The sequence below is a fragment of the Muntiacus reevesi genome, chromosome 7 (genome assembly GCF_963930625.1).
Source record: "Muntiacus reevesi chromosome 7, mMunRee1.1, whole genome shotgun sequence".
Classification (NCBI taxonomy): Eukaryota; Metazoa; Chordata; class Mammalia; order Artiodactyla; family Cervidae; genus Muntiacus; species Muntiacus reevesi.
In genome coordinates, this window is record NC_089255.1 from 85280957 (window position 1) to 85306091 (window position 25135).

General features: G+C 52.4%; 2 protein-coding genes across 2 annotated transcripts in view; both read right to left on the reverse strand.

The window, feature by feature from the left end:
- Positions 1-489: 489 nt before the first annotated feature.
- Positions 490-6160, reverse strand: ISM2 (isthmin 2). The gene is given in 10 exon segments (XM_065942050.1): positions 490-754; positions 756-813; positions 816-933; positions 935-993; positions 2188-2294; positions 2536-2629; positions 3968-4156; positions 4159-4342; positions 5663-6026; positions 6150-6160. Coding segments are annotated over 10 exon segments (1449 nt in total).
- A 13643-nt stretch (positions 6161-19803) lies between these two features.
- The window catches only part of SPTLC2 (serine palmitoyltransferase long chain base subunit 2), a 98461-nt gene continuing 93129 nt past the window's right edge, over positions 19804-25135 (reverse strand). The window contains exon 12 of the mRNA XM_065940717.1: positions 19804-24906. Coding sequence (XP_065796789.1) covers positions 24787-24906 — 120 coding nt within the window. The 3' untranslated portion in view covers positions 19804-24786. The remainder of the gene's footprint in view (positions 24907-25135) is intronic.

Sequence of the window (25135 nt, forward strand, 5' to 3'; positions counted from 1 at the left end):
ATGGGTGGTCAGGCAGGGACAGCGCCTCCCAGCGGGCGTGAGGGGAGTTTCTCCACAGACAACGCATTTCCCGGCAGTCCCCGCGGCCGGGGGGGCGGAGCTCCGACCTCCCCCTGGGCCCCTGGGGGCGGAGCTCCGACTTCCCCTGGGCCCCTGGGGGCGGGGTTCCAGACTCCCCCTGGGCCCCTGGAGGCGGGGTTCCAGCCTCACCCTGGGCCCCTGGAGGGGGAGGCGGCTCTGGCCTCACCCTGGGCCCCTGGAGGGGGGCGGGGCTCTGACCTCCCCCTGGGCTCCTGGGGGGGCGGGGCTCTGGCCTCACCCTGGGCCCCTTACTCACCCTTCGGCTGACCCCACACCGCGCTGACCTGCCCGCCCCAGGTTCCCAGGCAGAGGGTTCGAGACTCCAGGCCTGCCTCACCAGGTCTGGGCAGAGGTGGGGCGAAGGTGGGGGGCCTGCGAGGAAGCGTTGTCCTGCGCGGCAGCCCCTCGTTAGTACTGCTTGGCTTCCTGCAACTGGGCCAGGTACTCCTCCTCGGGAGGGTTGTCCGCGCAGGCCCGACCATTGTTGGGGGTCCACACCGCGTGGTAGCGGCTGCAGTCCGCCTTACACGGGATCCAGAGCAGCGTGTTCACCTTGAAGTGCAGCTCGGGCGAGACGTCGGTGCTGACCAGGTCGGGGGCGCCGGCACCCTTGCTCCGGATCAGCAGCCGGCTGCCCGCGTGGTAGCAGCAGTGCTGGGCGGCCGGCGTGCTGCAGAGAGCGCAGGCAGAAGTGGGCTGTGGGCCGGTCCACGTCCAGGCGCTCGTGCGGCCGCTGGCGTCCCTCCGGCGGAAGCTGCGGCCCTGGTGCTTGTCCCGCAGGCTCACGGCGCTGGACACGGCCTCCGGCGGGTACGCGCACGGGCAGCTGGGCAGGGCCCACAGCACCTGACTTCAGGTACTTGGCCAGGAAGTCACTCTTGCCGTTCAGCCACTTCTCACCACTGCCCATATCTGCAGAAGTCAGGCGAAGGGGGAGGAAGGAGGGACCGGTCAGCCCCTGGGTGGGGTGGAGGTGGCTCAAGGACCATACAAAGGTGTGGCTGGGAGGCACCTTAGGGGTAGGCGGGGAGGGACCCACTCCCGAGTCGAGGGCAGAACGACCTGGCCAACACAGTTGGGAGAGACCACACATCGCCACCCAGGCAAGCTGAAGCAACAGGCTATGACCGCATGGACAAGGGCCCAGGGGCTGGAGGAAGGGGCCGGCAAGCCCTGATGAGCTACCCTTTGTCCTTTTAGATGCTGGATGGTGGGAAAGATCCTGGGATCTTGGGGAACGAGCTGGGGTGGTAGGGGGCAGGGACAGCTGTCTCAGCCGCCTGGTAAGAAAATGTTTCCCTGTTTTAACCACTCTCACTGGCCCATTCTTGTTCTTAACCTCACCCTTCTCAGGCTCACTCTATCCTTCTGGGCCCCCAGCGGCCCCTCTGTCTATGCCGCCCTCCTCCCCTCTCCCTCTGTTGGGAAATGTGGCCTCTCTGACCGCAGAGAACAAACTGCTCCTTCCTCTTTGCTCCTGACCGTTGGGGCCCACTTGGCAGTGCTGGGTCTGTGTGTCTTTCCCTCTAAGACCCTTGAGGGCCGGGACCAGGCTTAGTCTTCTGGGAATCTCCCCTTCCAGGCTCAGCGAGCTTCTGCAGCATGGAGAACAGGAGTCAACTGCAGGGAGGCTGCTAGCAGCTGCCTGCCTCCTTGCGGGGTGCAGGTCAGCACCAGAGACACAGATGGGGAGTGTGCTGGCGAAAGCGTGGCCTGCTCCTCGCTGCTGGAAAGGAGGGGTCCTGGACCTCTGCACCCTGGCCGGTTTTGATAGCACCTGCTCCCCAGACAGAGCTCGCCAGGAGCATCCAAGAGTGACCAGGGCGGGCAAGCCAGAAGGTCCCTGTCCTGTTCTGTTCCACTGGATGATCTCCCAAGCTCTGTGGCCCCCCCCCCCCCCAAGACCTTCCCGGCAGGAATATCAGGCTGGGAAAGGCCAGTGGGCCTGGTGAGGGGTGGGGCTCAGAAGTGCTATGGTCCCTTCCAGCTGGAAGATGTGCTCTGCATCCAGGAGGCACTATTCCTGCCGGTGCAGTGAAGTTCCACCCTTCCAAGAGAGGTTCTCCTCCAGACCCCCAGCAGCCAGGGCTAGCCCCTCACACTGACTTGGGCTGAGCATGTCCATAGCATCGTGGGCCAGGGGCTGCTGCCCCTCACTGGGGAGGCCCAAGGGGTCCTTGTCCTCAGTGTCATGGGGAAGAGAGGAGACCAGGCTGGTGGTGCCACGGGGCATGTCTGTTCCCCCGGTGGGCGCCAGCCGTCACCAGGCTCGCGGTGCCCACAGCACCGGGGACGGGGCAGGACCACCATGTTTGTGAGCTTCCTGGCTCGCCTCTCCTGGGTACACGCTGTGCAAGGCTCAGACACCCACACGCCCCCGGGACCAAGCCCCAGGGCAAGCCACCCCCTCTGCAGGCGCTGGGGCTCATCTCACCAGGGCAGGGGGCAGGTCACAGGCGCGGGACTCGCAGAGTCCTCCGTTGGCTGTGGCCGCCACGGCTCCCACTGCAGGGAGACCAGGGGCTCCACTCCTCCCGAAGCTGATAGTCTGGGTCAAGGCAGGGAGCCAGGGGTGAGTGGGCAAAGACCACAAGGCGCCCTGGTGTGAACTAGCAAAAGGCACCGCCTTCCTCGGGAGAACACAGCCCTGGGGCCAGGACTCCCCTAGCAGATGAAGCAGGGGTTGAATTTCAGCCCCACTCACCTGCTCAGCTGGGCACCCCTGAGCAGCGAACACCCGGGCAAATGCAGGAGGCGCCACAAACCCCAGCCACCCACTCCATGCCCACTCAGCAACAGAGCAAAGCTACCTGGAGGCCGCCTGATCACTGCTGGGGGGCCTTGGAAAAGCCCCCCGACATCTTTAAGCTACTGTTTTATGTCAATCAAAACCATAGTTGATGATACTTCCCTAGCACTCGGGGTATTAAAGAATGTCCCCGCTCCCCACGTTAGTGACCCAGTCCTGCTCTGAGGGACCTGAAATGCACCAGGGCTCTTAGTGGAACCCCTTAAGTACTGAACACACACGCCCGGGCCTCTCCTCATCTCCCAGGCAGGTCTGAACAGGCTGGCACCAAGTGACTAAGAAAAATCAATAGAAGAGATGTTGAAAATCATGAAAATTCTGCCTCTTAATTTACAGGACTCTGGTGAAACAGGGAAAGCCTGCTATGACTTAGTCTGAACCAATGATGAGACACTAGGGCTCTGGGAAGTAGAGCTGTAACACTGTGTGAAACATGTCTGTACCCAGGGAAAAACAGAACTGCAATATACAAAAATAAAAATGCCTGTCATGGTGGGGGGGCAGGCTTCAGGTGATATTTTCTGAACAGTCTGTGTTGTTATATTGTTTTCTAAAATAACAATAGCCAATACTTTGTTTACTATGTACTTAGACTTTAAAAGCATTAACTCACCACTCTCTACACTTAGTTCCATGGAGTAAGGGTTGCGCCCATCCCCATTTTGTAGAGGAAGGAACCAAGGCCCAGGGAGGTTAAGTAACTTGCCCAAGGTCACTCAACTGGTAAGCAGCAGACCCTGGCTTTAGACTCATACCGTCTGAAAATGAGGTCAGTTATGAGTGGTGGGATTTATAATTATTTCTTAATTTGTTGGAAAACTGATAGATGTGAATAAATATATTATTAACAAATGCCTGTTTTGCTTAGGGGATCTCAGGGCTATTGTGAGAGTCAAATGTTTTTTTTTAAAAAAGCCTTTGCAAGCCTTGGGTGTTACTATTGAGCAGATGATGGTGTTGGTACAGGGCCTAAGCTGCAGACCTCCACAACTGCCCCTGCCCAGGAAGCTGTCACCCTGATTTCCGCTCAGGACCTCCAGGGGCAGCAGCCAGGGAGGTGAAGATGGGGGTGCTCACCACAGCGATCAGGCTCCTCGAAGGCCCAGTCTCCGGGGGACAGCGGGCCCTGCTCCCAGCCTCCTGCGGCCCCACGGAAGCCCGGCTCCTGGTCATCTCCACCGTGCTCCTCACTGTCCTCCTCCTGGTCCTCACCTTCACTGTCCTCTGGAGGGCGGTCCTCTTCCTCTTCCTGCTCTTCGCCCCCCACCCCGGGGCTCTGCCCTTGAGACGGGTCCTCCCTTCCTTGCCCTCTGAGCAGCCCCAGAATAGGGGCCGGAAGAGTTCCTCAGCGGGCAGCCAGCGGGGGGCGCCCTCGGACCAGCGATTGTTGGGCTCAGCCATCCGGTCCATCTCCAGGTCAGCCTGGGGCTCCGCCACCACCTCGATGGTCGCCTGCAGAGGGACAGACACACCCGGCCAGGAGGGAGGGCTCAGAGTCAGACTCCAGGAAGGGAGATGACAAGTCTAGGGTCAGAGGGAGAGGTCCAACCCTTTCTCTAAACCAGCCTGTTCTGGTCAACCTTCTTGGCCTCCCTGGGGCAAGTGGGGTCAGAGCCTAAGCGCTGGCCTTGTATCAGAATTCGCGGGAGATTCCTGACTCCCTGACCTCACCACAGACAGATTTAACTAGTGTGAGACAGGACCAGGTGTGATGGTTCTAACATGTGCCAGGTTGGAGATCCACTCGTTTATGAGATGCTAGGTTTGAATTCTGGCTCCAGCAGCCCGCAGGCTGCCCAGCTTCTGGGGCCACCAACAGCCCTGAACCTCCATTTCCTCATTGTAAGGCCAGAAAATGAGACCAAGTGTAACAGCAGCCCGGGGAAGGGCTCTTGTTCACCACTTTTGCACAGAAAATAAGTAACATGAAATCATTTATGTGAAAGTGAGCTTAAAAAACATCACTTTGGGGCTATTATGAAGTAATATGAGGTCAAAGGACAAATTTTTTCTGGGGGGGGCCAACAAAACATAAAGAAAAGGGAAATCACTCATATTCCGTTTTTGACAGGTAACATTTTGGTGATTAACACTCCAAGTTTAGATATACAGATACATACACACACACTTTTAAACAACTTTAGAATGTGTTTTATATTTTTGTGGTCTTTTTTCTCTTTCAGTGAAAGTGTTTTGTAAGCTGTAGATGCAGGAATACACAAAATGCAGGAATTATTAGAGATTCAGGGCTGACAGTGAAAACTAGAAGGCTGGAATTCCACCAACCTCTCTAGTTTTCTCTCCCATAAAGCCCCTCTGGTGGGCCATCTACTCTATTCTCCTTCAGGGGCCTACAGCAAGAAGTGGGCCTGGGCAGGGAAGATCAGACCTTCAGGGCTTTCTGCTTGGCCTCTGCCCCTATTTCAGGAACCCCCTGCAGCTCAAGAAACATTCTCTGCTCATTTGGTCCTCATGACAGCTCTGCCAGATTGGTGCTGTTTGCCCCTTGCTATGGTCTAACCAGACATGATTAGATAGCATCACCAACTCAATGGACATGAATTTGAGCAAACTCCAGGAGATAGTGGAGGACAGGGAAGCCTGGCATATGGTAGTCCATGGGGTTGCAAAGAGTCGGACACAGCTGAGTGACTGGACAACATGGTCTAGGCAATAGAGACTGGGAGAGCCACGTGATGGTCTGCGCTAAGAAGTGAGGAAGCCTGACTCCTCCTACTCCACAGGTGGGGCACGGGAGTCACCTTGTCTGACCCACACAGGACCCCTGTCCTCCGGAATACAGGATGAGATGCCTGACTTCAGAGCTGAGCTGTTGAGCCCAACTTCTCTCCAGAAATCCTCTAGGTTCATGGCCACCCCTGTAGCCCTCAAATGGATGTTGGGGTTCAGGGCACTCAAGTCTGTATTGGCCAATCCCGGCAATTTCTGCAGCTCCAGCAGCAAGGGAGTGCCCTCCAGGGTCCCGGGTGAGGGCATCTTGTCTAGGACCAGGGGTGCTGATTCAGGGAGCGCCCGACGTTTGTGTTGACATGGCCCTGCCTGGAGGTGGGCCCTGGAGAGCAAGAGGGGTCTCCTCCTCTTTTCTGGGAGAGCTGGGATCTGGGGAGGCCAAGACCTGAGGGACAGAGGGGTGGGGAGGTGCCTGAGGTCAAGGCCCATGTGGGCCTGGAAAAGGCTGGGAGGGGGTGAGGAGCAGGGGGGAAGTAGGAGGTCTGGGGGCAGACCAGGTCACACTCACCTTGTGACCATGCACCCAAATATGTCTGTTTGGGGACTTCCCTGGTGGTCCAGTGGTAAAGAATCTGCGTTCCAGCGCAGGGGACACGGGTTTGATCCCTAGTCGGGGAGCTGAGACCCCACATGCTGTGGGTCAACTAGGAAGAGCCCGAGCACCACAGCCAAGACGCAGCACAGCCAAATAATAAACTAATTAAAGCCAAACACGTCTGCTTTGACACCTCAGAGGGTGGGAGATGCCCCCAAAGCGCTCGGGTGACATAAGGCCTATGTGAGGCATGAGGAGGAGGGCTCAAATCAGGTTTCTACACATGGAAGAGACACGATCCAACCCCCTCATCCACAGATGGAAGAAATGGTGGCCTGGCGGGGAAGGGAGGTGTTCAATGCAGCAACTCCAAAGTCCAGTTCGCAGACACTTGCCTCAGAATCCCCCCGGGACCCTCGTCAGAGAACAGATGCTCCGGCCCTCCCAGGTCAGGGCAGGGGGCTCAGAAAGCCCTGACGCGGGTGTGGGCAGTGGGCCTGGACCCTGCCCCTCCGACGCCCCCCTGCCACCTGGCCTTCCCAAGCCATCCATGTGGGGGCTGTATTCCCTGGCATCCCTGATCACAGCTATACCTTCCTTTGCCTGCCCACCCGGGGCCCGGATTTCCAGGTCATGTGTGTGTCCATCTGTCTGCCAGCCCATTCCCTCCGCCGGCCAGTGCCATGAGGTCTGCACTGGGACTGTCCTTGCTGCAGCTCAAATAGTGAGTGAAAGCAGATCCTGGATGTCTCTGGCTCTTTCTCTGGTGTTCTCTGCTCAGACTGGAACACCAGGAGCTTAGCACCTACCTCTGGACTGCAGCCCCATTGCCCAGGTCCCTACACCAGGGCAGAACGAGCCTGTCCAGCTCTGCCCCGTGAGCCTCAGGGGCCGGGAGCCTCTGGGCCCTGCTTCACCCAGGCCACAGCCTTGACCCCACCTCCCACCTCCTAGTCGGGCAGTGTGGTAGCACTGGAAAACATGGATCTGGAGAGTCAGATCAGCTTGGGTTCAAATCCCAGTTCTCCTTCTTACTAGCTCATTCAATCTGGTGATTTCAACAAAATGAGGACAATAATTCCTGCCTGGAAGGACTGTCAGAATTTTATTTATCAAACACTTCCACAGCATCCAATGTGCGCCCAGCACTATTCTAAACACTTAACTGCTTGCTTCATCCTCCCAACATCCCTCAGACATCAGTGCTAGCTGTCATCTCCATTTTGATGATGTAAACTAAGGTGCCGAAAGGGCAAGTAACTTGCCTGGGGTGACACAGACATTTAGTGGGAGAACCAGGATTTGAACCAGGCAGCCTGGGCCCAGAGCCCATGCTCTTAACCATCCAGCCCTACAGGTGAGAGCGCTGAGAGTCTACTGCACAAATCAGGGGCTGAATCAGTCTGATTTCTCGCATCTCTCCCCTTTGACCACCTCCCTCTGTGGTCCCCAGATGCCTGGCTCCAAGGCTCCTGCCCTAAACACCTGGTCCCAGGGCGGCCCTGGGCCCGTCTCAACCGGTGCTTGAAATCTCCCTGAGTGAAAGTGTTCTTCTGGTCCAGATAGCCAGGGTGGATGAGTAAAGGATGGACAGAGGAGTAGGGCAACAGCCCAACACCTTCACTGGCCAGTCCTGGAGGCCTGGGGCTTCCCCAGATCATGGCTTCCTAGCAGTTCCCACCCATAATTCCTACCTGTCCCTGCGACTTTGCGTGTAGTTGTTCCTGTCTGCAGCCTCTGAGCACAGAGAAGGAAGACTTGGGGGAGAGGAGTTCAGGGTCTGCAGCCTTTCCAGCTGATTCAGACGGCTCAGCCTTGTGGGCATAAGCACCGGGTTTCACCGTTTGGCAGTGATGTTGGTATTAATAGTTATCACAGGAGGGAGTGCTACTGGCATCCACTGGGTAGAAGCTAGAGATCTTACAATGCATGTGGGTTGCCATTTCCTCCTCCAGGGAATTTTCCTGACCCAGAGATCGAAGCCGCCTCTCCTGTCTCCTGCATTGCAGGCGGATTCTTTACCACTGAGCCACCGGAGAAGCCCTTTCACTTTCACAGCAAGGATTTTTCCAGCCTAGAATGTCCACAGTACTATAGTTAAGAAACCCTGCTCTGGAGGCTGCCGGGTCTGAAGCCCAGTGGTGGCCTGCTTTCTGACTTGTGGGACCCCGGCAGGTGTGTAACCTCAGTGAGTGCCTCATCGGTAAACGGAAACAGCAATGGGACAGAGCTGGTGTCCAGTGGGCGTTCAAAGTGTCCATTTCCAGCCCTCCCCACCCTGGTGCCCCATCAGACCAGATGATGAGCAGAGCCCATAGGAAGCTCTGGCTCAGCTTCACAGCCACGCACCTTCCCTTCCTCTCTGGGAGTCTCCTGCCCTGTATCAGCCCCTGGGGAACGCCCCAGGGTGGAAGGGGATATCTGGACTTAGTCTGGGTTCCCTGAGAAGCCGACCCTGAGACAAAGCTTCAAGGGAAGTGGTTCCTTTGGGAGGTAATCCCTGGAGACCAAGGGGGAGTCCTAGAGTGAGTAGGGGAAGGGAGGCGGCTAATAAAGAATGCTCCATGAAGCCAGTGACCACAGTGGACCACTAGGGTACCTCCCTCTGGGCCCCCCAGTTACCCCATCAGTCACTGGTTGAGGGAGGCTGGGTGGGGGAGAGGATCTGCACTCCAGCCACATCCGGCTTGCCATGAACAGCTCAGAGCAGGTCCCAGGGCTGGCGAAAGCACTCAGACAACGGGAAGTGAGGACCGTGGGGAGGTGGGCAGAGCACCCGAGCATCGTCTGAGCACGTTTTCCACACCAGGCCGGGGCTGGGTCCTTTACATGTCTCCCGACACTTCCTCCAGCTAGTAAGTGTCAGCCCCGTGCAGGAAGAAATGTCTCTGTTTTGCTCACATGTATCTTGTGCTCAGTACGGTGCCTGGCACCCCGCAGGTGCTCAGTAAATCACTGCTGTGTGATTGAATGACCACCAGCAACACTGAGGGGTGAGAGTGACTATCTCTGTGTTAATGAAGGGGCTATGGAGGCTCAGAGAGGGCGAGGGATTTATATAAGATCTCGCAGGTTACACTAAGGGAGCTCGCGTTCACGTGCAGCTCTGCTGGATCTCAACGCCGGGGCATCAGTGCAGACGCTGAGGCCAGTAACCCCTCAAGGGCAACCACCGCGGCATGCAGAGCACCTCCGCTTTCACCTTCTTGTCTGGTCCCTGAACGTGGGGTAACGAGTGCAGGCTGGAGGCCACATCGCCTGGCTTCAAACCCCAACTTGGACACTTACCGTGTGACCTTGGGCAGGTTACTTAATCTCCCTGAGTTGCTCCCCCTGTAAATTAGGGAAATGGCTGGCCGTCCCTATCTGTAGGATTGCAGGGCTAGAATGGCGTCTGGCACACGGCAAGCGTGCGGTGAATGTCACCGAGGGGAGGTGATAGATAGTTATCGGAGAGAGAGAGAGAGAGAGAGGGCAGCACCCCTCTAGCCATCACAGTTGGCTCTTAACATCTTATTTGGTCTGAAGACCACATCTGCCACCCCACCACTGAGGCAGGATGACTGGGCAGTATACATACCTCCAGGATGTTCTCAAGCAAATGCTGAGGCTCCAGCCTGTGTAAGAACACCTGCTCTATCCCACGGGGCCATCTCCCACATCTGTTATGCTCAAATGTGGAGTTTTCCATGTGTACAAATACACAACTCCATTCTTTCGGGGGGATGGTGCCAATACCCTGATAAACATGAGATACACAGATATATACCAAGTTATAGCCCCACCATCCATTGCTCCTCTCTCTATCACACACACACGGGCCCACGCATACACTCCCTGGGTTGTCAGGGCAGCCCTGACGGTGTTTCCAGTAAACACAAGAGCCACCCCCCTCCACAAAACCTTACTGCCTTGCTTGAGCCTCCCTCACAGCCCCCCAGCCCCTCTCCTCTCCGGGGTCAGGAACTTGTTCCAGATAATGAAACCCAGTTGCCAGGTGCAGCCCAGCACCCCACCTCCTCTGACTCCCTGCTCCTGAGGCCCAGGTGCGCCCCTCCAGAGCCAGGCTGCACAGAGTCACCCCAGGTTCCCGGAGGTGCTGGGGTCCCAGCAGTCAATGGCCAGAGGACCACAGGCAGAGAGACAGGGCTGGACGTCACCCTTCCTGCTGGCGTGTGCTGTTCTAACCCAGCCCACCCTCGGCCCACCGTGGAGACCTCGGAGCACACCCTCCAACACCAGGGCTGACTTCAGGCTGTGTGACCTGTATACCTGCGCCAGGCTCATCGCTCTGCTGCTGCCATCTCAGAACGCTTAGAGAACCCACACTGTCATTCTGCACGGGGCCACTGCTACCGGGCACCCTGTAGTTACTGACACATTCCAGGTCCTAGCATCATCCTCACTTCCCAGAGGAGGCAGCCAAGGATCAGAGAGGTGAAGTAACTTGCTCGGGGTTACACAGGGTGCTTTTGAACTGTGGTGTTGGAGAGTTCCTTGGACTGCAAGGAGATCCAACCAGTCCATCCTAAAGGAAATCAGTCCTGGGTGTTCATTGGAAGGACTGATGCTGAAGCTGAAACTCCAATACCTTGGCCACCTGATGTGAAGAGCTGACTCATTTGAACAGACCCTGATGCTAGGAAAAATTGAAGGTGGGAGGAGAAGGGGACGACAGAGGATGAGATGGTTGGATGGCATCACCGACTCAATGGACATGAGTTTAAGTAAACTCCGGGAGTTGGTGATGGACAGGGAGGTATGGCGTGCTGCAGTCCATGGGGTCGCAGAGTCGGACACGACTGAGCGACTGAACTGCCTGACTGCCTGACATAGGGGGTTGGCAGATCAGGTCTGGAGGTAGATGATCCGGCCGGAGAACCTGTGCTCTCAACTCTTGTGCTTTGCCAGCTCCAGGCAGGGGCTGCACCCTCTGGCTCACTGCCTGCCGCTCCAGAATGGGTGCAGAATGTCAAATGATCAAACCACTAGAGCAGGATGCCCTGCTTTTCTCATCCATCCTTCCGTTTGGTCCTTGGAACCATCGAATGAGGTGACAGTGGCAGGGGAGAGGTGAGGACACCGAGATCCAGCGAGGAGGCTGCAACCTGCCTGGGGCGGCTAAGCAGCCATGCCTCCGGGCCCCCGTTCCTGACCCTCCCTCTCTCCGTCACCTCGCTTGCCAGTGGTTCCAGCCTCTCAGAGTGAGAAGGATGGTCTGGAGGGGGAACGAAGGGCATAGTCAAGGTGTGCGGAGGAGCTGGAGGTGGCAGAGGGCAAGGTGAGACTTGGCAGGTGAGACCTTTCAACCCCCCAGGCTCCTCCTGCAGTCCAGGCCCTGCTGCCGGGTAACTGGCTGGACGATGGACAAGGACTGAATTGCCAAGCATCCCCCGCCCCTGCCCCAACACACACACACACACACACACACACACACATGTATGATGCTGCCCTGGACAGCATCCCTGGGGAAGCTCCTTCCTCTGTGTCCAGTCCTTCATCTCAGCCTGTGCTCTCACAAAGCGCCTCCTCCCACCATGGGTGAGCCCCTGCTGCCGCAGCATGAGCATCCCCAGCTCTGCCCCAGGGGGGGGGGATCCTTCCTGCAGGACAGTCCTTGCAGCAGAACAGCTGCCCTCTCTCGGTTCTTCTCTCTTGGCCAGTTCTAACCTCCATCATCCTCTTGCAGCTGCAAGCCCCCAACTCCCCTCTGCCCTACCTCAAGGTCTTCCCTTGCCAGCCAAGGAGGTGGTGGGTGCCCGGGTTAGGTGCCCAGGGCCTGGAGAATTAAGCAAAGCTGGGTTTGTATCCTGACTGATGAGTTACTGGATCCACTGTCAGTTTCCTTGCCTATCAGATGAGGATAAAAAGACTAGGAGCACAAAATGCTAGGCCCTGTGGCTGTTTGGGTGGCGTTTTGCTCCTAACCTGAATAGAAGATGGGCTTCCCTGGTGGCTCAGACAGTCAAGAATCTGTCCGCAATGCAGGAGACCCGGGTTCTATCCCTGGGTTGGAAGGACACCTTGGAGGAGGAAATGGCAACCCACTCCAGTATTCTGGCCTGGGAAATCCCATGGACAGAAGAGCCTGGCGGGCTACAGTCCCTGGGCTTGCAAAGAGTTGGACACCATTGAGCAGGCATGCCAGGCTCTACACTAGGGATGGGAATGTGACTTTGGCTCTGAAATAACTCATCCTCTAGGCTGGCCCTGGGGGAAGATCTGGCAAGCATAGTAAAAACAATTGCAATATAACGCTGTAGGTACAATACTAAAGCATTTGTGCCAAATGGCTAGAAAAATGCCAATTCAATTAATTAATTTTATTTCCACTGCCATCTCCACCCATGAGGTGGAACTGGTCAGAGGCTGTTTGGTTCCTCTGGATTTGTCTTCAGCAGTGGCTCCCAACAGCGGGTGGGAGGGCGGGTATCTCTCAGGGAAAAATGTCTGGTTCTGTTGGGGGGGGGTGGGGGGGGGTAGGTGCTACAGGCACCCAGTAGGTAGAGGCCAGGGATACTGCTAGACATTCTACAATGTTACAGCACAGAACTGGACAACCCCAAAATGACTGCAGTGTGAAGGCTGAAAACCCTTGGTCTATAGGATGTACTCTCAACAAGGGCAAAAGATAGATATCGGGGAAGAGGCAAATAAATAAATAAATAAAATCGAAGTATTACAATGGTTTGTAACACTCCAAAGGGCCATAGTGCATAAACAGACAGTATGGGGGGAGGTACTTAGAACAAAATAGAGTAAAAAAAATCTCCTTAGGAGGGAGGGCAGCTGTGAAAAACAGATGCATAAACAGTGGTCCACAGAGACCCCCTGAAAATGCAGTGTGTGCATGCTAAGTCGCTTCAGTCATGTGCAACTCTTTGGGACTCCATGGATTGTAGCCCGCCAGGCTCCTCTGTCCATGGGCTTCTCCAGGCAGGAATACTGGAGTGGGTTGCCATGCCCTCCTCCAGGGAACCTTCCCGATCCAGGGATCGAACTTGTGTCTCCTGTGGCTCCTGAATTGCAGGTGGATTCTTTACCACTGAGCCACCAGGGAAGCCCCAAAACAGTGGTGGGAGGTTCCTTCTTCCCATTGCCTCTGGAGCCACCTCAGCAACTTGGGCACCAAGAAGGTCCCAAGCTGGGGCTCTCTCACTTCACAGCGCTCTCCAGCACCCACCTTGGGCCCTCAGTCTGGAAAAGGAGGACCATTCTGGCCACCTCCTGGAATTGCCAGGCACAGGGGAAGGGCAGGACCCCTATCATACAGGCCTGCTCCTGCAAACCCCGGAACAAGTCTGGCAGGTTCTGTTCCCATGGGATGAGTGTCCACTGCAGTCCAGAGGGAACGGCTGGGTTGCAGATCCCTAGGGATGGAAGGACAGGGTTTTAACAGACAGTGATTTCTCTCCCTGCTGCTCAGACCGTAAAGAATCCACCTGCAATTCGGGAGACCTGGGTCCCATCCCTGGGTCGGGAAGATCCCCTGGAGGAGGGCATGGCAACCCACTCCAGTATTCTTGCCTGGAGAATCCCCACGGACAGAGGAGCCTGGTGGGCTACAGTCCATGGGGTTGCAGAGAGTCAGACACGACTGAGCACAGCACAGAAACTACTCTTGGTCTCACTCCTCTGTCTTCGATCTTATCCAAAAGTCCACTCATAGGCCCCCTTGCTCCCAGAAAGCGTTCCTCTACCTCTTACTGGTCTCTTCTGATTGTCCAAGCTCCTAGTAATACAAAGGTCCCACCCACCAGTTGGAGGCCCCCACTTACGACCTCAGTCAGTTCTGTTCAGTCGCCCAGTCGTATCTGACTCTTTGCGACTCCATGGACTGCAGCACGCCAACTGTCCATCACCAACTCCCGGAGTTTACTCGAAGTCATGTCCATCGCGTCGGTGATGCCATCCAACCATCTCATCCTCTGTCGTCCCCTTCTCCTCCTGCCTTCAATCTTTCCCGGCATCAGGGTCATACTACCACACCTCTCAATTCACACCCCGAAGGACTCAAATCCTTTGCAGATCTGGCTGAAGAGGCTGCACCGGGGCGGGGTAGCTGCACCGTCGGAACCTCAGCAACCGCCGCCCGCCGGCCCGCAAAGGGCGGTGGTCCTCGCCGACCCTCCTCTCGGAGAGCGCCCGGGGCCGGCACAGCTGCAGGCGAACTTCGCTCAGGGCCAGGCAGCCGCGGGGACGCGGCGGGCGGACGGGAGAAGAAACCTGACGGCTCCGGGGTAACTCCGCGCCCCACTCCGCCCAGAAGTGAAGTTTCTCCCCGGGGGTGGGGGCCCCCGCAGGTCGGGCGCAGCGGGCCAGCGCCGGATGCTGGGGGACGTCGGTGCAGGGCCCCGGCTGCCCGCCCTCGGGGGTCGGGGGAGCAGGGACCGCGCGCGCCCCTCCGCTCACCTCCGCCAGCTTCGCGCGGCTCCGGCCGGGGCCCCCGCCCGCAGAACCGCGTCAAGGAGGAGCCCCGCGCGGCCGGGAGGCGCCGTACCCTCTCCCTCCCGAGGAGGCTCCGCCCGGGGCCCCCGCGCCTCCCGGCCGCCTCCACCGAGTGTGGGGCCGGCGGCTCCGCGGGGGCGCGCGGCTCGCAGGACGCTCAGGTCCCGGCCCGGCGGGGGCGCCCGCGCGGCTCTCCCTGCCGGTGCCCTGGGGTGTCTCCCGCCCTCCCCGGAGGACTGGCCGCCCGCACTCGCGGACGCGTCTTGGGCCAGCGGGAGGCTCCCTGTGATCCGCCCGTCTCCCCGCCCTCGGTCCCCGCCGCGGTCGCCATCGCAGCCCCAAGCGAATTCCTGTTCGGGGGAAGTGGCGGCCTCACGGCCGCGCTCTCCAGTCCTCCCCTGCGACCCCGCCGGGGTCGCCTCCAACCTCCCCGGGCGCTCGGTGGGCCACGCCGGGGCTCACGGACCGCCAGGGCCTCGCGGGCAAGGGACGCGCCGCAGCCCAAGACGCGGGAGCCTTCAGATTTTGGGCAAATGTGCCCCAAACCAAGGGAGGTTGGCTTGGGGAAGGAAGGCCTGGAAGTCACTCCCCCAGGACTCCCCCAGCTCCCTTGCGGGAGGTGGAGACCTGAAAAACACATGCTACTCTGCACCCAATTCCCGCCCCCTGGTGTTGAGAACTTCAAGAACCAGGAGAGAGCTGAGACTCGGGTGTGAGTATCAAGTCCCAGGACAGCAGCTAGCCACGTTTGAGGGAGTGGTCGGAAGATCCTGCCCTGCCCTGTCATCCTGGGTAAAAGAGTGGGGCCACCCAGGCCCTCCAGCCAGGCACTCGTGCAGGATCCTCCCGTGTAGAGAGTCCGAGTCAGCTTGTGGTAACGATCAGAAACTGAGTGGCAGTGACGATTTTAGAGGCCTGGATGGGGCTGTTAGGGACTGTGAGCCCCGAGATACAGGGCAGGTGGGGTGGGTTTGGAACAGGTAGTGAGGAGCCATCAGTTCAGTTCAGTTCAGTCGCTCAGCATGTCCGACTCTTTGTGACCCCATGAACCTCAGCCCGCCAGCCCTCCCTGTCCATCACCAACTCCTGGAGTCCACCCAAACCCATGTCCATTGAGTTGGTGATGCCATCCAACCATCTCATCCTCTGTTGTCCCCTTCTCCTCCTGCCCTCAATCTTTCTCAGCATTAGGGTCTTTTCCAATGAGTCAGCTCTTCTCATGAGGTGGCCAAAGTATTGGAGTTTCAGCTTCAGCATCAGTCCTTCCAATGAACACCCAGGACTGATCTCCTTTAGGATGGACTGGTTGGATCTCCTTGCAGTCCAAGGGACTCTGAAGAGTCTTTTCCAACACCACAGTTCAAAAGCATCAATTCTTCTGTGCTCAGCTTTCTTTATAGTCCAACTCTCACATCCATACATGACCACTGGAAAAACCATAGCCTTGACTAGACAGACCCTTGTTGACAAAGCAATGTCTCTGCTTTTTAATATGCTGTCTAGGCGGGTCATAGCTTTCCTTTCAAGGAGGAAGCATCTTTTAATTTCATGGCTGCAGTCACCATCTGCAGTGATTTTGGAGCCCAGAAAAATAAAGTCAGCCACTGTTTCCACTGTTTCCCCATCTATTTCCCATGAAGTGATGGGACCAGATGCCATGATCTTAGTTTTCTAAATGTTGAGTTTTAAGCCAAGTTTTTCACTCTCCTCTTTCACTTTCATCAAGAGGCTTTTTAGTTCTTCTTCACTTTCTGCCATGAGGGTGGTGTCATCTGCATATCTGAGGTTATTGATATTTCTCCTGGCAATCTTGATACCAGCTTGTGCTTCTTCCAGCCCAGAGTTTCTCATGACGTACTCTGCATATAAGTTAAACAAGCAGGGTGACAATATACAGCCTTGACGTACTCCTTTTCCTATTTGGAACCAGTCTGTTGTTCCATGTCAAATTCTAACTGTTGCTTCCTGACCTGCATACAGGTTTCTCAAGAGGCAGGTCAGGTGGTCTGGTATTCCCATCTCTTTCAGAATTTTCCACAGTTTATTGTGATCTACACAGTCAAAGGCTTTGGCATAGTCAATAAAGGAGAAACAGATGTTTATCTGGAACTCTTTTGTTTTTTCGGTGAGCCAGTGGATGTTGGCAATTTGATCTCTGATTCCCTTACCTTTTCTAAAACCAGCTTGAGCATCTGGAAGTTCACGTATTGCTGAAGCCTGGTTTGGAGAATTTTAAGCATCACTTTATTAGCGTGTGAGATGAATGCAATTGTGCGGTAGTTTGAGCATTCTTTGGGATTGGAATGAAAACTGACCTTTTCTGGTCCTGTGGCCACTGCCGAGTTTTCCAAATTTGCTAACTTTTCCCGCCTGGAAGGGGTTTCAACACCTGCACAATAGCTCGAAGGTACTGTTGTGTGTATCCTCTGACGGGGAACCAGGACCTCGCCCCAAAGCTGCTCTTGACTGTCTCTCTCTGCTCTGGCGTCCTCTCCCTCCCCAAAGGAACAAGTGTTTGCATCAGCCCACTGGGACTTGGAGGTCAGAGAAGCTGAGGGAAGGCTAAAACACACTCATTTTACCTGTGCAGTTGAATGAATTTTGACAAATGTACACACCAGGTAATCACTACCATCATCATAGTACAGAAACTTCTCAGGACTCCAGTTTCCTTTGGTGAACTGCAGGAAGAATAAACATGCTTCAGTGGAAAACAATGCATTGTCTACAGTACATCCTTTGAGTTATCTGATTCTAGTCTTTCATTGTCTTGGAGCTCTTTCACGACTTCATACGTTATAGGTAACTAATAGAAAAGCAAAATAATTCTATTTAAATGCAAATTCTGTCCTGTCCTGTGGAGGTTCAACTGACCTACCACCCCTAGTGTGAAAGAAATCCGTTTGTCATTTGTACATTTAATATTCCTGCCCCACAAGGTTTGTTTTCTAATTTCCTTTGAATTGGTTGTAATACACTTGACAGTTTCCTCATCAATGAGTGAAATAAAATCTTTCATTTTTACATCTGTAAGAGAGTCAAGATTTTCTTCTTTTTTGAAAAACTATCGTTTAACAGTCCCTCTGTTCAGTTAATCCCGACCTCCCCACGCCTGGCTCCTGGTAGGCACTTCTCCACTTTCTGTCATCATAGGTTAGTTGGCCTTTTTAGAATTTTGTATACAATCTTTATTTATTCTTTTGCTTGGCTTCTTTCTTTGAGCATGGTTGGGATTCCTCCATCTAGTTGTCAGTAGTTCATTCCTTTTCACAGCTAAGTAGTATTCCATCACATGACCATTTTGCTTCTTTTCCTGTTAATTATGATGGCATTTGGATTGTTTTCATTTTGGGGCTATTATGAATAAAGCAGCTATGAATATTCAAGTGCCAGTTCTTCTGTGGATATGTTTTCACTTCTCTTGGATGAAACGGCTGTCAAAAAACTGCCAAATTGTTTTCTCAAATGGCTGCACCTTTTTGCATTCCCACCTTCATCAACACTTGGTACTGTAATTCTTTTTAAATTTAGCAATTCCAGCAGGTGGATGAGTGGTAGCATCTTATTGCTGTTTTAATTCGCATTTCCTTAATAACCAGTGATACTGAGCATTTTCCCATGTGCTTACTGGCCACTAGTATTCCTTTTGTGAAGTGTCTGTTCAAATCTCTTGCCTATTTTTTACTCAACAGTCTTACTGAGCTTTAAGAATTCTTTATACATTCTAGACAGCCTTTGTCAGATATATGTTCTGTGGATATTTTAACCCAGTCTGTGACCTACATTTTTGTTATGCTTTCCTAGTTTATCAGCATTTTTTGAGCCTTCTTTTTTGTGTCTGAAGAAATCATTGCCACCTAATCCAAAGTCACAGATTTTCTTTTATAGTTTCTCTTAGAAGCTTCATATTTTTTATGTTCAGATCTATGATTTAATTGTTATGTAAGGGTTGAAGGTCCTTTTCCCATTGAATTAACTTGGCATGTATCAAAAATCAACTAACCATACATGTGTGGGTCTATTTCTGGACTCCCTATTCTGTTTTATTCCTCTATATGACTAATATCAATTTCTTGGTTGATACCACTCTTGGTTACTGCAGTTTTCTTTGCACAAAGTTTTGAAATCAGGTTCAATCCCTGAGTCAGGAAGATCCCCTGGAGTAGGAAATGGCACCCTACTGCAGTATTCTTGCCTGGAAAATTCTATGGGCAGAGGAACCTGGTGGGCTATAGTCCATGGGGGCCACAGAGTCAGACATGAGCACATATACACAGTATCAGTACCGTTACAAAACTGTTTTGGCTATTCTAGGTCCTTTGCATTTCCATACAAATTTTTTCAACTTGTCACTGTCTACAAAAAAGCATGCTAGGGGATATTCTTTCCAATGCTTAGAGGTTTTCACTCGTTTTCCCAGTGAGATAAACTCACCAGGACAGCCTGTGCAGCAGGCCTCCACCACCTGCTCGTGAGCCCCCTCACCACTGGTCCTTTACTCAGGGACCGTCGGCCACACTCTTCCAGATTCTCCACTCCTTAGCAAAGTTTCCTCTATCACCTTTGTCTACACCAGGCACTGGTTCCAATCATCTCGCGTCGTTTACCTTTCCTTCACTGCACTTAGCAGTCTCTAATGTAAATTTGGTTCATGTGCTTATTTGTTTACTTCAAAGTAGGAACCCTAACTTTTTTGTTTGTTGCGGTTATTGGTGATGCTCAGTGCAGTGCCTGGCCTGGAAGCAGCACTCGGTATTTATTGGTTGAATGCTGTGATGACTCAGACAAAGTACAAGGTGGGAAGAGGGGGTGTTATGTTGTTAAAATCTTAGCTTGTTCTATTACTGTTCCCGCTACTGTGAACCCAAAAGTCTCTCCCCTCTTCCTTTTGACTCCCTGTATGAATTCCTCTCAGGCTTCCCAAGCGGCTCAGTGGTAAAGAATCTGCCCGCCAGTAGAGGAGATATAGGTTCGATCCCTGGGTCAGGAAGATCCCCTGGAGAAGGAAACGGCAACCCACTCCAGTATTCTTGCCTGGAGAGTCCCATGGACAGAGGAACTTGGCGGGCTGCAGTCTATGGAGCTGCAAAGAGTCGGACACGACTGAGTGACACAAAGCACAGTGCCTGGCATGGAAACAGTACGCAGTGTTTATTGGTTGAATGAATAAAGGCAGATACAGCTTTTCGAGTATTTTATTGGAGCAAAACAATGTATTTGCATGGGATGATTCTTAAGTCATCTCAAGTAGTTCCCCTTCAGCTCTTAACATACACTCTCAGAATGGATATACCTCCCCCAAGCCATTACTTATAGCTCAACCATCATCTAACAAATGAAAAACAAACAAACAAAAAAAATCATTCAGCAAGGAAGGAAGACAGGGTGACATTTTAACACAATACTAAATCTTAAAAAAATTAATGCATATATTTCCCTTCTCTTTCTCAGATTATATGAGCATTACAGGGCTGGAGAAGGGTTATCACAGCACCTCTTGCATATTCCAGTTTTTCAGGAATGAAAAATATACAGGCCAACAAAATAAAAGAGCTCAGCTCCCCATAAGCTACGTCTCTATTCTTCATTTATCTTTCCCCCTTCTCTTAATGTTAGCTGCCTTTATCCAGAGAGGGATCATTAAGACTGTGTGGGCATGCTGGCTGACTTGGTGACCTCACTAGTCTCCTCTGAAGAACCACTGAGGATGCTTTTTACTGTTACAACCCTTAACATCTGAGGGAACAAGACCTAATGCTAAGGGTGAAGACATTCCACCCTAGCCAAGGATATGTCCCACACTTCTGAGGAAGACCTGGGCCAAGCGACAAAGCTGTGCACAACGAACTCCGGGACCGTGGTGGAAAAAGCAGACACTGAGTGGGTGGGCTCCAGGCCCCTTGTCTATGGGAGGATCCACTATCCATGCAGACGGCAACAAGGCAGGGCACTTGGCACAATGTCAGGGCGCTGCGATAACCTTTACCTTTCATTCAACCTCCCCACAACTGCTCCAAAAGAACAGAGCTTTGGGTATGCTTCATTAAAAACATAGTAACGGCAGTTTAAGATAACCACTGAATTCTTTACGGTCAGTTGAATAAACTCATCATACCACAAAGAATCTCAGTTTATAAGGCCATTTATCATGTGTACTCCATAGTAAACGAGACCTTGACCACAGCTCCCCCAAGTCCTCCCCAAGAATGACTGGGAATGTGGTAACTCCAAACTCAGCAGAGACTAGAAAAAACATTTCCAACAAGGGCTCGAGCTAGCCCCTTCAGTTTCCTCCCTAGAAAAGGCTCAATCTGTAGGAAAAGGTGCTTAAAAAAAAAAAAAAAAAAAAGGTGCTTAGAAGTATTGGAAATGACTAAAGGGGCAATGAAATTTTTACACATTAAGAGCAAAAGGATTATTGGCGAGTCCTGACATTTCTTCCGTACGATAAGGCAGGAAGCCAGCCGTCTAACTTAGCTATCTGGGCACATGGCAACTGGCTAGGAGTCTGAACATTGTGCTTCATGGAGGTAACACTGAGGAGAGGCTGGAAGGTATTTTGGTTAACGGGCTTCACAGATTAAGATGCTTACTGGGCACTGCGCTTCCATGTTAGGCAGGTAGCAGCATATCAATCTATAGGCTGAGGGTGCACTGAAGCAGACAGCTGCTCAGCAGCCAAGACGAATCCTGTGATTTTCATAATTCCCCCTTCATCACCCCTTGGGGCCACACTGATTTTGCCTGTGTGAAGTGCTCAACAATTCTTGACGTTCCTGACAGTGGACAGAGGAAAAGAACTCTTTCATCTTTTCTAACCACATAGGTTATAGCAAGTAGAGATTAAAACCTATTCTGGCTTACCTAGAACATCAAGAGACACCCTGGGAATGCGGTCACAGCAACTCTTTGTATTATTACAAGAGAACCAGAAGGGACTTTCCTGGCAGTCCAGTGGTTAAGACTCCACGCTTCCACTGCAGGAGGCGCGGGTTTGATCCATGACTGGGGAACTAGACTTCTGTATGCCAGGCGGAGTGGCAAAAAAAAAAAAAAGAGAAAACTGGGCAACAGTCAATTCTATTCAAACTTCTGAAGGTGGTTTTGCCACAAATTCATACATAGCAAGAAGAAGCCAAATCCTCTTTCTTCACGTGACTAGCAGTTCCGTGCTGCTGCCTAACCTAGTATGACAGGTTGCCAGAGATCCTCATCAATTTGGAAAGGGAGGCGTGAGGGAATAAACACGGCCTTGGCTTCTGAAAAGGCACCAGGCAGACACACAGCCCTCAGCAGCTGTGTCCCTTACTTCTGTTCACCTTCCATGAGCACATAAGGAAGAAGCCTGTTTGACCAACTGAAATACCTCATCACAAAAGTTTAACATAGTGATGAAAAGACTAAAGGTGTCAAGTTCCTCAAATGAGTGAGCAGTACTCTGGGCTCCAGAGACCAGAATGTTTTTTAAAGGCAAAAAATGTTCCAAAGCAAAGCAAAAAGCTTGGTGCTCCAAAGACCTTAACCCTGGACCTTCCCTTTCAATATTTACTTGTTCCAAAACACACACCATATATCTAGGGCAAAGCTTTTACTAAAGATGGGAGGAGAATCTGACATTGCCACTTGATCCATTCTTTGGATGTGATTTTGATGTCCCCTAGTTATACACTTCCTGTTTTCTGATGCAATCTGCACAAAATGGTCATATAAACCTGAAATGGATGAAGACAATGCTACATGAAAAGAGGGATGAGAAAAAGTAGTAAAGGATTAGCCACACCTCTATCAACTAACTCTGATGGGTCAGCTTTGGTAGGAATGGTTAGCAGATACCTGTTTGAATCCCATCAGATTCCTGAAGCAGGCTGTGTTAAACCATGTACTGAACAACACTTACTTGTTCCGGGTTTGTTTCTACTCATTCCCAATGACTTCATTTATATACACTTGTATTTTCCCAAGTACGTGGTTAAGTAATGGTGTTTGTGATATGACTGGACCCTAGATTTACATTACAGTTTCAGGAAGAGACAACCATTATGCATAATGTTTTATCCTCTAGAAAGTAGAGTTCCTGGTGAGATCACAGTTTTATCATTTCAAAATAAACCTATAACTTAACTGCATTTATCCTGAAATAACTGCATAGCAAAGTGATACATATATATATATTAAATGCCCATAACTGACACTTTTAAGTTGCAGTGACTTCATGCAAGTCAAAATAAAAGACTGGCCATTAAGTTCATTGTTTAAAGTTTGTGACTTTTGCAAACTCTATACCAGCAAAAGCTCTCTGGTATTCCAATGGGGTTCTATGGTGAGGATCTAGATGTGCAGGAAATGTTAGTAATGTATTTTATTTTACACGACTAATTTCTTAGTTCACCACAGTCTTTTTTACTCCAACTTGTACATGCTAAATGCAGTCCCTGCATCTCTACCTGGTTAAATTTTTTTTTTAATTCTTTAAAAAAGTATAATAAAACCTCAGACTATTTCAAGGGTTTAAGGTTCTCAGATGCTGAGAATGACCTATGATAACTTAAGACGTGAGAACAAAACTTCACCAGCAATAGCATCATTTATGTCCTTCACTAAACATATCAGCACAAAAATACATCTGATGACAAGATGCCTAGAAAGAACTTGGACTGAGAATTTTTTTTCCAATAAAAGGAGTGATTTCAAAAATGTACAAAACTGCTTTCACACAAAGTTCTTCCATTCTGTTTCCACTCCTTCCCTTGTAATACTTGATGGCTACTAAAAGACAGCTGATCTTGCGTACAAAACAGTCCAAAGTTCTCTTCAGTTAAGCTTTGGTCAATGGGAAAAAAAAAGTAAGAACTTTAACATGGTGATTTTCAGATTTGTTCTTTGGTCAAGCAGTATAAAGCTCACTGAAAGACGTTCCCTTGCCTGGTATGAAAACAGAGTCAAAAGAGGATCTCAGGCTAGCGAAAAACTGTGTTCAGAATTTCTCAGGGAGAAACAAGGAGGTAACGGAAGGAGATGGAGCCCCTGAGGCCCAGATGCCAGCTGAGAACTGCACTAGGACAGTGAGGACGAAAGAGCAACATCACTCGGAGAGTGCTACTTACTTACGTGACAAATGATTTCTGAACAGAGGGTTTACCCACATTTTCCTTTATCAGTTTCAATCCTAATCTGGACCCAGACCCAGGCAGAGGCTGTCATAATTTTGAAAAGTAGAAAGCAGTAATAACCAAACCAGACGTTCTGTGGATACGAGGAGCCAGTACCTCTTTCCATACCGCCCCTGCCCTCTCGTGCCGGAAGGAGGAAGGATCACCGAGGGGCCGCTCTGCACAGAGGGCAGAGAGCTTGGGCATCAGCTTCAGCACCAAGGTCTGACCAGGGTGGCACGTGGCCGCAATCTCCGTGTCTTAGAGACGGGGCGGGACTGTCAGATCGCAGCTTGGGAAACACCCAGAAACTGGACATAACCTTCAGAGGGTGACCACTACGGAGAAACATTTGAAGGTGAGGAAGGATTATCCTCTGGTGACCAGAACAAAATGGACAAAGACCAAGCCTCAGAGGCTCCTGGCCAGACAGAGTTCCAAGTGGAGGGGGGCAGTTTCGGCAATGGCAGTCTTGACTGCCTTTCTTACATGGCTAGACTTCAGCCATCTTTAAAACACTGGTGGATTGTGTCGTGACTGGCTCAGTAGGGATTCCAAGGCTGGCAGCCTCTGAGACCTGGACTGGAGGTGAGTGGGAGGCACCTGCTCCCCAGGAAGAAGAGCCAGGGACAGCAGGAGCTCTGGCCAGGAGTGGGAGGGGGCTGCAAGAGCGAAACGGGCTGTGTGGTCAGCCAGAGACGGGCTAGGGTCAGCGTGATTTCACAAGTAGAATAGTTATAAAATAAAAATTTTTTTTTAATAGACAAAAAAAAGCAAAGTGAGTCACCCTCTTTTTTTTTTTTTAAAAGGTGAAATGTAGCAAAGGAAGGATGTGCAGCAGTTTCTCACTATTTACAAAACGCCGCTGAGAGTGGAGGTGGCCGCCGTCAGTAGTTGAGGAAATGTCTTGCACGCGAGATGGCCACGGAAGTGTGGTTCCTGCCACTGGCTCGGGGGGGCCACACGCAGTTCCTGGGTGAGTGAGAGTTCCTGCAGCGGAGCACCAAAAAGGCTCAGTCTTCTGTTTCCTCGTATGTCGTCTCATCGAAGGGCCTGTCCAGGAGGGGTACTGACCGGTGGCGCGAATACTTCAGGTGCAGCAGGTCCCCGACTTCGTCTATCTCCTTTAACGCCTGGTACACAAGACACAGAGGGAGTCAGTCAGAGCCGGGAGGAGGAAGGCACGTTTGCTGCCTTACCTCTCTAAAAACAACCATGGCACGGTTAGCCCGTGGTGGGACTGCACCCCGTGCATTCACTCTGAGCAGACTAGAGTCTGGCAGTGGAAAGAGCTGGTTTTTGAGTAAGGACTTCAGACTGACCATGAAGAACAGGCTGTGAAGAGCAGGGATTCAGGATGAA